This window comes from Mesocricetus auratus, unplaced genomic scaffold, assembly GCF_017639785.1.
Source record: "Mesocricetus auratus isolate SY011 unplaced genomic scaffold, BCM_Maur_2.0 Super-Scaffold_100004, whole genome shotgun sequence".
Classification (NCBI taxonomy): domain Eukaryota; kingdom Metazoa; phylum Chordata; class Mammalia; order Rodentia; family Cricetidae; genus Mesocricetus; species Mesocricetus auratus.
The window spans coordinates 117,441,530-117,454,442 of NW_024429189.1; the positions used below are offsets into that span (position 1 = coordinate 117,441,530).

The following is a 12,913-nucleotide window of genomic DNA, read 5'->3' on the forward strand; positions in this document are numbered from 1 at the left end:
TAATAGTGGGCTTGGGTTTAAATCTTGCAGTTTCTAAAAGAGAAACAGTTTGAGCACAATATGCAGAGTCGGCTAAAATATTCAATGGCTGAGAAACATCTAATAAGAGCTGATTGAGTGTACAACCTGGGGTAGGTACAGTCTTTTTTTGTGGAGGGTGTAGAATTTGTATGTAAGACCTCAGCTCCTTGTTCTCTCTCTTTTTAAAAAAAGATTTATTTATTATGTATACAGTATTCTATCTGCATATATGCCTCCAGGCCAGAAGAGGGCACCAGATCTCATTACAGATGGTTGTGAGCCACCATGGGGTTGCTGGGAATTGAACTCAGGACCTCTGGAAGAACAGTCAGGGCTCTTAACCTCTGGGCCATCTCTCTAGCTCTCTAGCCATGGTTCTCTTGAAGAGCCATTTGTGAAAGCATTAAAAGCAATCTCTATAAGATTTTTAGATGTAATTTCAGGTATTACCCATTGGGGATCATCAAGTGATCTTAGGACAGAATATTTAGGGTAGTGATTATCTACAGATCCCGAATAACATGCTAATGCTACCTTCCAGTTATCAGTGTGGAACAGATAATCAACCTGCCCTTTATTTAATGGTACTATGATTTCTGTAGTTACTACAACTTACTATGATTTCAGTGAGTTCTTTAAGAAGTGTCCTTCCCACCATTGTCAAGTCTATGCTTCCTTACAAATAAGGAGTTGCCCCCACCCCTGATAAAACAAGGGCTGCAGAGGGTAGAAATGGGACCGAGGGAGTATCACACAGTTAGGACTTAAGAGTTTCTCTTGAGGAGCTCTATAGACTATGGTTTAGGTAAATGATCAAGAAAAGCAATCATTTTTGACACTGGGCAGTGTGTTATGTGTTTTGGTGTGCATCATAGCTAAAACAAGTTTCCAATGATGACTTCATGTAGTTAAAAAACAAAGGATGGATTGTTAAATTAATTGGACTGGACTCTAAAATATGTAAAATGAAACTAGTAAGCTATTTTTCTGGCAATTATAAAAACTAATGCCTATGGATGGTTATGGCTGAAAATCTCCTGATCCATGAGAAGTCTAGAAGATAAATGTTTAACCATGTGTGATGGGAGGTGCCATTCTGTAAATCTGTCTCTTATTGGTTGTTGAATAAAGCACTGTTGGCCAATAGGGAAATAAGATAGGTGGGACTAGGAGTCGAGCAGGATTCTGGGAAGGAGAAACACGGAGTCATAATGTAGCTGCCATAGGGGTAAGAAGTCTAGACCCTTTTATCTGGTAAGAGAAATACTTAGATTACCAATTACGGAGTAAATACTTAAGTCAGAGCTAGCCAGTAAGAAACTAGCAAGGCCAACAGCTTCATAATTAATATAGCGTCCTGTGTGTTCATTTGGGACTGATGCGGCTCTGGGACCAGACTGGCAGGAAGGCTACTCCCAACACATGTGTGGGTTCTTGGGGATAATTTTGTTTTTCATCTGTAATATGTAAAATGTTTAATCATGTAAAGTAAATGGGAAACATGTTGTTCTTGACTTGTATTCATTGTAATCTTTTCTTGTAATGATTAACTCAATCCCACATGTACAACAAAGCATACCTAAATCTCTCTAAGGAACAAAGTAAGCTAAATACAGATCAGATGTGACTACATCAAAACTCTTTGTTAAGTACATGTGGCACCTCCCATAAAGATAGGTGGCACACACCTTTACTTCTAATATTTGGGAGGCAGAGGCAGATGAATCTCTGAGTTCTGAGGTTAGTCTGATTACAGGGCAAGTTCCAGGATAGCCAGGGCTACACAGAAAAACCCTGTCTTGAAAAACCAAAAACTGAAAAAGAAAAAAGGATAGGTTCTATAGATGGACTGAAAAAGGGAAGTTTACAAGACCGGTCATGGAGGAGGGTGCAGCGCCGGAATGTCTCCCTCCAGCCACAGGCTGGAAAGCAATCTGGTCCAGTGTGTGAGTGGGAAACAGGTCTTGCATTCCTTTCCTTGAAGGAACATTCCAGGTTCCCCTGTGCATGTCTATGAGCAAAAGACTTCCATGCCTCATACACCAGGCCAGTGAGGGACCTTGTCTCAAGAAAACAAGGTGGATGGCCTCCACAGTACACAAAAATGGTGAGCAAAGCTTTATTCATTCATTTATTGAGACAGAATCTCACAATGTAGCCCTGGCTGGCCTAGCACTTGCTATGTAGACCAGGCCAGCCAAGAATTCACAGAGATCTGCCTTCCTCTGACTCCCAGTGTTAGGATCAAAGGCATGTGCCACTTCACCCAGCTTAAAACTTAAAAAAATTAAATTAAATTTTATGTGCATGTGTGTGTGCAGGTGTTCACAGAACTCAGGGGCTCAGAAAGGCATAGGTCACCTGAAATGGAGTTACAGATGCTTGTGAGCCACCGTGAGGGTGCTGGGAACTGAACTAAAGTCTTCTGCAAGAACAGTAAGTGTTCTTAACCACCAGCCCCTTTAAGAATATATATTTTTAAAATATATTATTTTATGTTCATTGATGTTTTGTCTGCATCCATGTCTGTGTGAGGATGTTGTATCCCCTGGAGATGGAGTTACAGACAGTTGTGAGCTATTATTTGGGTGCTGGGAATTGAACCTGGGTCCTCTGGAAGAGCAGCCAGTGCTCTTAACCACTGAGCTTTCTCTCCAGCCCTAAAATTTTATTTTTTAAAGATAGACAATCACCAATGCCAGCAATAGCAAGCAAAATTTAGTACATTAATATCATTCTTTTTAAAATATTACATTTATTTATTTGTGTGTGTGTGTGTGTACAGCAATTGTGGAGCTTCTGTGAGGTCAGAGAATAACTTGTGGGAGTCGGTTCTCTTCTTCCCCCATGTAAATTCTGGGGATTGAACTCAGGCATCAGGCTTGGCAGGAAGCTTACCCAATGAGCCATCTTGTCAGCCCACACTAAGGTTTTCCCAACTCACATCTTCAATGATTGTTTTCAAAAAGACTGACACTATTATTACTATTTTAAAAATGAATTGATTTTGTATTTGTGTGTGTGTGTGTGTGTGTGAGAGAGAGAGAGAGAGAGACAGAGAGACAGAGAGACAGAGAGAGAGTGTGCACGCTCGAGAATGTGCCCCCTGGGAGTTTATGAGGGCCCAGGGCATCAGATCCTCTTGTAACTAGGGTTACAGGAGGTTGTGAGCTGCCTGGGGCCTCTGTAAGAGTAGGGCATGTTCTTAACTACGGAGCCCTCTCTACAGCCCTGAGACTGACACTGTACAGCCAACTTCACTCCCTTCTCTATTTCATCCCCATTTATTAATTTTCCCTGACATTTTTGTGTTTATTCTGTTTATTGTTGATTTTAATCCGCTGTGTTTTACCTCAGATATGCATTCCCCCGCCCCCCCTTTTTTTCCTGAGACAGGGTTTCTCTGTTGTCCTAGAACTCACACTGTAGACCAGGCTGGCCTGGAACTCATAGAGATCTGTCTGCCTCTGCCTCTGCCTCCTTGAGTGCTAGGATTAAAGATTGCACCACCACCACCTGGCTAGAATAAGGCTAGACTAATTCTTAAGTAATAATTGCTCAGTATTAAAAAAAGATCCAGCTATCTAGAATATACTATTTTCTTCATCTTCCTTTTTGTTTTGATAGTGTCTCATTATGTAGCTCTTTCTGGCTGTCCTGTAGATCAGGCTGGCCTTGAACTTAAAGAGCTCCATCTGCCTCTGTCTCCTAAGTGCTGTAATTAAAGGTGTTTGCCTGCTGGGTGTTGGTGGCGCACACCTTTAATCCCAGCACTCGGGAGGCAGGGGCAGGCGGATCTCTGTGAGTTCGAGGCCAGCCTGGTCTACAGAGCGAGTTCCAGGACAGCCTCCAAAACAATACAGAGAAACCCTGTCTCGAAAAACAAACAAACAAAAAAAAGGTGTATGCCACTGCACCTAGCATTTTCTATTATGTTTTAAACTTACTATATTTTCACAGTTACTTAAATATACTATTCATACACATATGACACACAGGGGGGAAATTTTAACATATTGTAATTAGTTATTTTCATTTCAACTTCCACTTTTATTGATTAATTTTTTGGCAATCTCATATGTGTACATAATATATTTTGAGACCTGGCTCCCCATCCTCTATCTCCTGCCCTCTGCTATCACCCCATCTCTTGCCTAACCATTCTTTTCTAACATTGGAGACTCTTGGCTTTATGGTGTGACCTGTTTAGTTTAAACAGGGCTGCCTGTGTGAACCTTGTATTAACTGTCCACAGAAGCCTGGTGGGTCATCTTGAAGTTAATGCCCCCTTCTCTCCCTGACTCTGTCAGCAAAATAGGAATTTAATATTTCTGCTGAAGTATTTTAAGGTAGCCTATAAATGTGACCTTTCATTTCTGCAAAACCTAGTCATTATTTTTTAAAACTAGTATCTATGGTTTTCATTGCTGGTAATGAGACTCAGGGCCTCATGTATTCCAGGTGAGTACTCTACCACTGAACTATGCTCTCAGCCCTGAAAAGTAAGAATGCCTTTGAATATTGCCAACAATGTCATCACACCCAGCAAGGTTAATATAATTTTTCCTAAAAATAATATGCTTATAATTATTTGAGTACCTCATACAGTGTATTTTAAATGAATCCACCCTGAAACTTCTCCAAACTTTATCCTCACTTCCCTACCCACCCAATTTTGTGTGCTTAAATTTTTTAAATTTATTTTTAACTTAAAATTTTTTTAAATTAAAAATTTAGATTCATTTGTTTTACACATAGGAGTGTTTTCCCTCCGTGTATGTATGCATACCATGTGCATGCCTGTTGCTACAGAGGTCAAAAGAGAGCACCAGACCCCCTGGATCAGATGGTTGTAAACCATCATGTGGGTACAACTAAACCCAGGTCCTCTGTTGGGCCCCAGCCCCATGGGGTCTCTGTGAGTTGCCGGTCAGCCTACAAGTGTAACTTGTTTTCCAGTCCAAGTGCTTTCTGTTTTCTAGTCCTGGCTTACTGCCCTAGCCTTGACCCTCTGACATCAACATCCAGCAGGAGGAAAACAATGATCTCTTCTACCTGGGGTTTTTCCAATATGCTGAAAACCTGTATATAAAGCTCCTCCCTCCTACAAGGGTGAAACCTCTTAGCACTTGCAATGAAGACACACACACACACACATTCTCCTGGCAATAAAGGCAACATATGCATTCTCTTAGTACAAACAGCTGGACGTCTGGTCTTTCTTTTCTTAATATCTCGGACCTAGCTTGTGGTGCTAGCGCTGCAATTGGAGGTTCCACCGAGATCCAGAGAGATTTGGAAAAACTGGGAAAGATTGGCCAGAAAGAAGACTCGGGAGAGGAGAGACTCAAGAAAGAAAAGAATTAAGAACAGGTACCTCATCTTCTAACAGTAAAATTCAATGGTCAAATCTCCAGGGTTTGCTTGAGAGATCACCCTAGGTTGGAGGGTGGATTAGATTAAATCTACAGGCCTTCGCCTGACACCAAGGTCAGGAAAGAAAGGGGAACCTGAGAGATCACCCTAGGTTGGAGGGTGGATTGGATTAAATCTCCAGGCCTTCACCTGACACCAAGGTCAGGAAAGAAAGGGGAACCTGAGAGATCGCCCTCAGTTGGAGGATGGATTAAAAGTGGGTGAATTGAAAATTGGTAACAGTTAATAAAGGAGGTACTGATATTAAGTAAAAGAAAAGGAAAAGATAAAAGTATATGAAATGAGAAATACACAGAGAGTCTGGATACTGTGTACAGTTGTCGTGTCTTTAAATTGTTTAATTGCTAAGAAAGGAACAAAAACTGCTAAAAGACATTTGATTATTAGTGTTGCTAAATTAATCCAACTTGCATGTTTTGAAAATGCTTTGACTTCTAAATTTAAATATAAGGACAGGTTACTTGGGAAAAGAATTTTTGCTTTTGTTTCCACAGAACATAAAAAGCTGTGGGTTCCTTCCAGACTAGTATGGTTTGATGAAGCAAGACCACCTGAAGCAGTGGCCCAGGTGATCCAACATCTAAAACAGCTGAGATGATGCAGCCCTACAGACCACAAAAACAAGAACTTTAACAAGTTTCTGGGTTTTTTTTTTGTCATGATCCCCATGGTATTTCAGCGCCCCTTAACAGCAGGAAGAGACCTCTTAGCACTTGCAATGAAAACACACACACACACACACACACACACACACACACACACACACACACACACACATATTCTCCTGGCAATAAAGGCAACATATACATTCTCTTAGTACAAACAGTTGGACGTCTGGTCTTTCTTTTCTTGATATCTCGGACCTAGTTTGTGGTGCTGGCGCCGCAGTCCTCTGCAAGAGCAACAAGTGCTCTTAACCAATGAGAGGTCTCTCCAGCCCCTCAAGTAATTTTTTTTAAAATAAAATAACTCATTTGTGCTGCCCAAACTCTCTTTCACGTGGGTCCATTCCCTGTAATGTGGTCATCTTACTAGGAGTCACCACCTTAAAGAAAACCAACATTCCTTCTCCCGGAAGCTATCAGTTCCCAAAAGTGTCTGAGCAAGGGGTAGAACTTGGTGCCTTTCTCCACACTGCAATTTCTTTTTGGCTTGATCTTGTGCAGGTCTTATGCATGCTGTCACAACCCCTGTGAGTTTTTATATGCAACTGCCTGATGAATATGAGAAACACTGTTTCTTTGTAGTCACCTTCTGCTTCTGGCTCTAACAATTGCTCTGCCCCTCTTCAGAGGTGATCTCTGAGTCTGGGGAGAAAATGGTATAATGCAGATGGTCCCATTTAGCTCCTGGTATAATGTAGATGGTCCATTTAGTTCCTGGTATAATGCAGATGGTCCATTTAGCTCTTGGTATAATGCAGATGGCCCATTTAGCTCTTGTCATACGCTGCCAGGCCAGCTGTTATTGCAGCTCACAGGATTCACAGTGGGGCAAGACTGGCGATTACCTTTCCTCTCTGGTAGCATGCATAGCACCTCCCAGCTCTGTGAGAGCTATCCAATAGGGAAGATGCTTCCAGGGACAGTATTCACTTGATTTCTCCATGTTCTGACTCAAGTTTATGGTCTCTAGCAATAGGTCTTTCTGTTCCATCCTAGCATTGACAGTCATCTGAGACATGGGGCATGGCTTGAGCATATGAAACCTCAAATCCTGCCTCCACAGCAACACACTTCCTCCAACAAGGGCATGCCTATTCCAACAAAGCCACATCTCCTAATAATGCTGCTCCCTGTGAGCTCTTGGGAGCCAATTACATTCAAACTACCACAGTAGACCATGCTGGCCTTGCACTCACAGAGAGCCTCTGCCTCCTGAGTGCTGGGATTAAAGTCGTGGCTACCACATCCAGCATCTCACCCAATATAGAATGCACTAATTAGCTAGACAGCCTGGCCATGAGCCCCTGGGATCCTCCTTTCCCTGGCTCCTCCTGTGGAGGTTAGAATAGGCTGTTGGATTCCTGGGAACTGGAGTTACAAGTGGCTGTGAGCAAATTCATGTCTTCTGGGTCCTCTGCAAGAACAGTGAGTGTCCTTCGCTGCTGAGCCGTTTCTCCAGCCTCACTGGCACATCCTTTGAGGCTGAGGTCTCTAGATGTCTATGCACCGTGCAGAACAATGGATTTATATCATTTCGGTGGAGTTATTACACAGTATTGAAGTCTGGATGCCTGGGCAACTAGGGAAAAGAATTGGCCACTAGGTGGTACTTGAAATCCAAAGTTTGGCATTTCAGTGGAAGATAATGAAAGCTGGGCAGCCATTCAAAGGTGTCACGCTGGAGATCGGGAGCTGTCTGAGGACCACAGGATTACTGGGTGGAGAGTTTCAACTGGGAAAAGTATATTTTTCTGACTCTTGCTCTGATAATAGAAAAGGAATAGACTAAGGATATAATTTTGGCTAGTTTTTAAATCTATGCTTTCTGAACTATGAAAATTTATTCATCTGAGAAAGTGGTTTTCAACCTTCCTAATGAATGCTGTGACCCTTTAATACAGTTCCTCATGTTGTAGTAACCCCCAACCATAAAGTTATTTTCATTGCTACTTCATAACTGTAATTTTGCAGCTGTTATGAGTCATAATATAAATATATGTATTTTCTGATGGTCTTAGATGACCCCTGTGGAAAGGGTCATTTGACTCTCAAAGGGGTTGTGACCCACAGGTTGAGAACCACTGCTCTAAGACATTTGAACAGTTATTTGTAACTAATATTTTATGTCTAAAACAATGAGGAGTGCTTCTCAGTGGGGAAGTTTTTTCTTTTCCTTCCTTCCTTCCTAGATAGAATCACATTAGGTAGCCCTGGCTGGCCTGAAATCAAAAACTCATTTTATAGACCAGACCAGGCTGGCCTCAAACTCACAGACATCCATCTACCTTGCAGAGGACCCAGGTTTGATTCCCAGCACCCACATGGCAGCTTCCAACTGTCTATAACTCCAGTTCTAGGGGATCTGATACCTTGCCTTGGCCTCCATGGGCATTAGGCATGTGTGTGGTACACAGATGTATATATTGGCAAACACTCATACATATAAAATAAAAATAAATGAATCTTTTAAAAAAGGATTTTTCTGTTCTTTTCCTTTTTGATAAATGCATGTCTGACTTTTGCAGCTTGAATTGTCAATCACTCATTCTCTGCTTCTAAACAAATGTCCTCAACTGTCTCAATCTTTTTGTGTGAGAATTAGCACTCCTGTTCTTCCAAATTCAGCCTGTGCAACAGTTTGGAAAGATAATATCTTAAGTAGAATACAGAGAACCTTCATCAGAAGTGAAACACATTTAAAATCTATTTATAAGTAAGTATTAAAAACAATTTGTGTGACTGTGGATGCTGGTGGGAGTAAATATGTTGACAGGTGATTAAAAATAAAAATACACCACCAAAAACCTGGCCACATCTATCAAGCAAGATTTCATTATCTTTTCCAGCCTACTCAAGAGGAACTTGATGGTTAGCCATAAACAACTCTGAAAATGAGGAGGCTGTGTGCTTCTTGTACCTGATCCAGATGGCAATTTGACAGCTCAGAGACTTGAAAGAACCTGCTAGATGGACAGACTTAGGGACGAACGCATGAAGCAGGTGGTCATTGTTCCTTTCAAGGTGGAATAGTGTCATCAGAAGGAAACTAGAAAACTAATGGTCTCAGCACAGGCTGCTTCCTAAACGATGCAAGGTGTATGTTGAACTGAGGGTGTGGCCAATACAGCTTGTGATACAGCATTGTTTTGTTGGGTATCTTGTCCCCAGTCTCTCATGGATTCTAATCTAACACTATGTGCCATTTTGGATTGTTTTTGTGAGCGAGAGGCAATGCTGATCATAAAGCAGGGATGGCTCATCCAAACCAGGGAATACAGGCAACCATCTTTGAGCCAAGTGGGCTGACAGCCAGGTGGAGAAAGCACAGCAGGGGCTCACATCCTGAGGGAAAGGGAGTAGGTGGGAGAGGCTGGAACATTCTGTGACCAAGTCTGGGGATGTGGGTGGGCTTGGGCTTGAACTCCCTGTCTGTCTATGTGAGTTAAAACCAAGCTTGGCATGTGCTGCTGTGAGCTGTGCTGCACTGCAGGATACCCCGCTGTGTCTGGAGGGTCTGTAAACATGAAGCTGCTTAAGGTTCTCATTATCCTGCTCTTTGTGGTACTTGCAGGTAACTTGACCAAATGCACCCCGAAGTAGGGAACACTAGTGCTGGTGACCACAGGGATGGGATGCTGAAGATTGCTGGTAGCTGGCTAATATCATCAGTAGTGCCCATTCTCCTGGGTGCCGGGGAGGGAGCCAGCAATGCGGCCAGAGGCATCCTTGCAGAAGGAACTGATCAGTTCATCTGGAGTCGTCATTAGGACGCTGAGTAGTTTTTATCGGAGAACTTTGGCTACCCCGTTTCTACTCAAATTCATTTTCTGCCTGGGCTGCAGCACTGATGTGAATAGCATAGAGCAAAAATCTTTCTTCATCATTAAGTAGCTAATTAACAGAGAAAATTATTCCTTTTAATCTTAATTTTTTCTCTTCTGGCAAGTGGGTGTAACAACTCTAGCTCAGATGCAAAGATGTGAAGCCTTGCCTTGATGGAAGAAATCCTGGCATCAAGGTCTCCTCCCTTCTGCCTTGCTTGCAAGGAACCATATTGCATTTCTCATGGCCCTCAAAATACAGCTCTCTCATCTTCAAGGGTGTTGCTCATTATGACGTTTGAGAAGAGGGAGAATACATCTTTGTTGTCCACATTTATTCTTCAGGCCTGTCTGATTTTGTGTAAAGAGGGAAATTAAGGCTTAGACAGAGACATTGGGACCTTAGTACACGAGTAGGGGGAAGTTGGGATTCTGATGGGCAGAGGTGCCTATCAAGCTGTGTTTGCTCACTAGGTAAGACATTTATCTGAGTTGAAGAAGAAAGTGAGAGAGAGAGAGGTTCTGGAGAAGTTGTTGGGATGAGCAGAAGGAATTCTTGGGAGCAACGGTGGCTGAACTCATGATATCTTGGCAAGGGTGATGAAATGCAAAAGGACTGTCTGTGGTGTGTGTGTGTGTGTGTGTGTGTGTGTGTGTGTGAGAGAGAGAGAGAGAGAGAGTTAGAGTCTATGATGGTGCTTGTTGGAATCAGTGTGTGTCTGTGATGTTGTGTGCGTGTGTATGTGTGTGTGTGTGTGTGTGTGTGTGTGTGAGAGAGAGAGAGAGAGAGTTAGAGTCTATGATGGTGCTTGTTGGAATCAGTGTGTGTCTGTGATGTTGTATGTGTGTGTGTGTGTGTGTTGTGCATATCCACCCACATGCCCTGGGTGTCCTGCTCTACCAGTCTCTGCCTCGCTCCCTTGAGATAGGCTCTCTTACTGAACCTGGAGCTAGGCTGGCAACTGGCAAGCCCCACAACCCTCCTGTCTTTACCTTGTCCCCCAACAGTCAGTGCTGGGGTCACGGGCACAGCCACACCTGTCTTTTTATGTGGGCACAAGGGGATTTGAACTCAGACGTTGTGCAACAAGTCTTTTTTTACCTCCTGAGACATCTCTCCTGACCTCTGTGATTTTTTTTAATTAAAAATATTGCTGAGGAGATGCCCAGTAAGAGTGCATTTGCTACGTGAGAATGAGGATCTGAGTCTGGCCTCCTGAAGCCATGTAAAAAATTAAACTTTATTTGATTATTATTGTACATGCGTGAAGTGTATTTGTGGTCGCATGTGTGCCACGGGGTGTAAGTGGAGGTCAGAGGACAACTCTGTGGACTTACTTTCTCCTTCCAGCTTATGTGGGTTGCGGGGATTGGGCATAGACTGCCAGGCTTTCATGGCAGGTGTCTCTATGTTCAGGGCCATCCTGGTACGTTCTTTTAAAAGCTGAGTTGGCTGTGAAGTGTACTGATGGGGATGCATTAGTGTCTCTGGGGAGACAAGGCTGAGGGAGTGCTGACATCAGAGCATGGAGCAGGGTGGGCTTTGCCTGGGTTAGGATAGTACCCAGGTCGGTTTGTGAAGAGGAGTCAGTCTCTTCCTTCTTGTCATGAATGTTTCTGAGGCTGTTTGGGTACTGGCCAGGACCAGCTGTCCTTTTTTAAAATTAAAGAGTAATTTTAGGTGTACATGTGTTCTGCCAGCACACATGTGTGTGCATCCCATGTGTGTCTAGTGCCCACAGAGGCCAGAAGAGGCCTTGGAACGTTTACAGATAAGCTGTGAACCCCCACATGGGTGCGGGGAACCAAACCCAGGCCCTTTGCAAGTATAGAAAGCAGTCTTGGCAGCTGAGCCATCTCTCCAGCCCCTTGAGTGTCCTTAATTTGAGTGTTCTGAGTTTCCTTGTATCAGCATAAGTTTCCGTATGGGACAGGGGAGATGTTGGCAGAGGGCGGTGTCTGCTGTCCCTGTGAGTGTGAAACCCAGCTACATCTTTGCTTTCCCTCAGAAAGTAACCCTGCTCAATGTTGTTTCCTGCCTTCAGATGGTGTACAATCCAAAAGATGCTTTAACAATGTATCAGGCTACTGCAGGAAGAGATGCAAATTAGGGGAGATAGCGGAGGTGGGATGTCTGCATGCAAAATACTGTTGCGTCAATGAACTGGAAAACAAAAAGCACAAAGTCACCCAGGAGCCAGTCCAGTCCAAAGAGACATCAAACGGAATCCAAGACGAAATAGTCCTGCCCACGGCCACATACTTCCCCATCACCATTTGAATGAGCCGTTTGATCCTCAAGGCCCTCGTCCTCCAAGGCCCCGTGGAATCCAGTGGGCTGCTCAGATCTGCTCTTTCCTCCCATGCATTTGGTGCCCCACATAATAAAGTTCAACAGTTTTGTCTGAATCCATTCCTTTTCTGGGTATTTTGAGTGTGAATGAATAGCTGCTGTCATGCAAGGCATTCTCCAGTAAGCCAAGACCACATGGAAAAACTTTGATAGAAATGGGTTAATAATTAAGACAGAGCTAGGCAAGGAGAAGCCCTAGTCATCAGCCAACAACTTATAATTAATACAACGTCTGTGTGTTTATTTGGGGCTGAGAAGGGTGGTAGGACCAGCTGGGCAAAGAGCCTCCACTACAAATGGTGATTATTTATTTATTTATTTATTGTGTATACATGTATCCCTGCATGTCAGAAGAGGACACAAGATCTCATTACAGATGTTGTGAGCCATCATGTGGTTGCTGGGAACTGAACTCAGGACCTCTGGAAGACCAGCCAGTGTTCTTAGCCGCCGAGCCATCTCTCCAGCCCTTAAAAAGGGATTCTAAAAACAAAAGAACAGAGATAAGCAAGGCTTCTTGGTAGCAGCATTTTCTTGGATGAGCTCTGTTTGCTATAGACAAGCAGAGGCTCATGGCTCCTTTAAGGGAGGTTTCCTGACTCAGCATAAGTGGCAAA

At 43.2% G+C, this 12,913-nt stretch overlaps 1 protein-coding gene across 1 annotated transcript; it reads left to right on the forward strand.

Annotated features, from left to right (window-relative positions):
* The first annotated feature begins 9,578 nt into the window (after nucleotides 1–9,578).
* Nucleotides 9,579–12,352, forward strand: Defb128 (defensin beta 128). Its single transcript, XM_005086051.3, has 2 exons — nucleotides 9,579–9,693; nucleotides 11,989–12,352. The coding sequence occupies exons 1-2, from the start codon at nucleotides 9,582–9,584 to the stop codon at nucleotides 12,222–12,224; spliced, it is 348 nt and encodes a 115-aa protein (XP_005086108.2). The 5' UTR covers nucleotides 9,579–9,581; the 3' UTR covers nucleotides 12,225–12,352.
* Nucleotides 12,353–12,913: the final 561 nt, after the last annotated feature.

Coding starts and splice junctions, on each gene's coding strand:
- Defb128 (XM_005086051.3), top strand. CDS start 9,582: ATGTGCTGCTGTGAGCTGTGCTGCACTGCAGGATACCCCGCTGTGTCT. Junction 9,694..11,988: donor GCTCTTTGTGGTACTTGCAG/GTAACTTGACCA, acceptor TCCTGCCTTCAG/ATGGTGTACAATCCAAAAGA.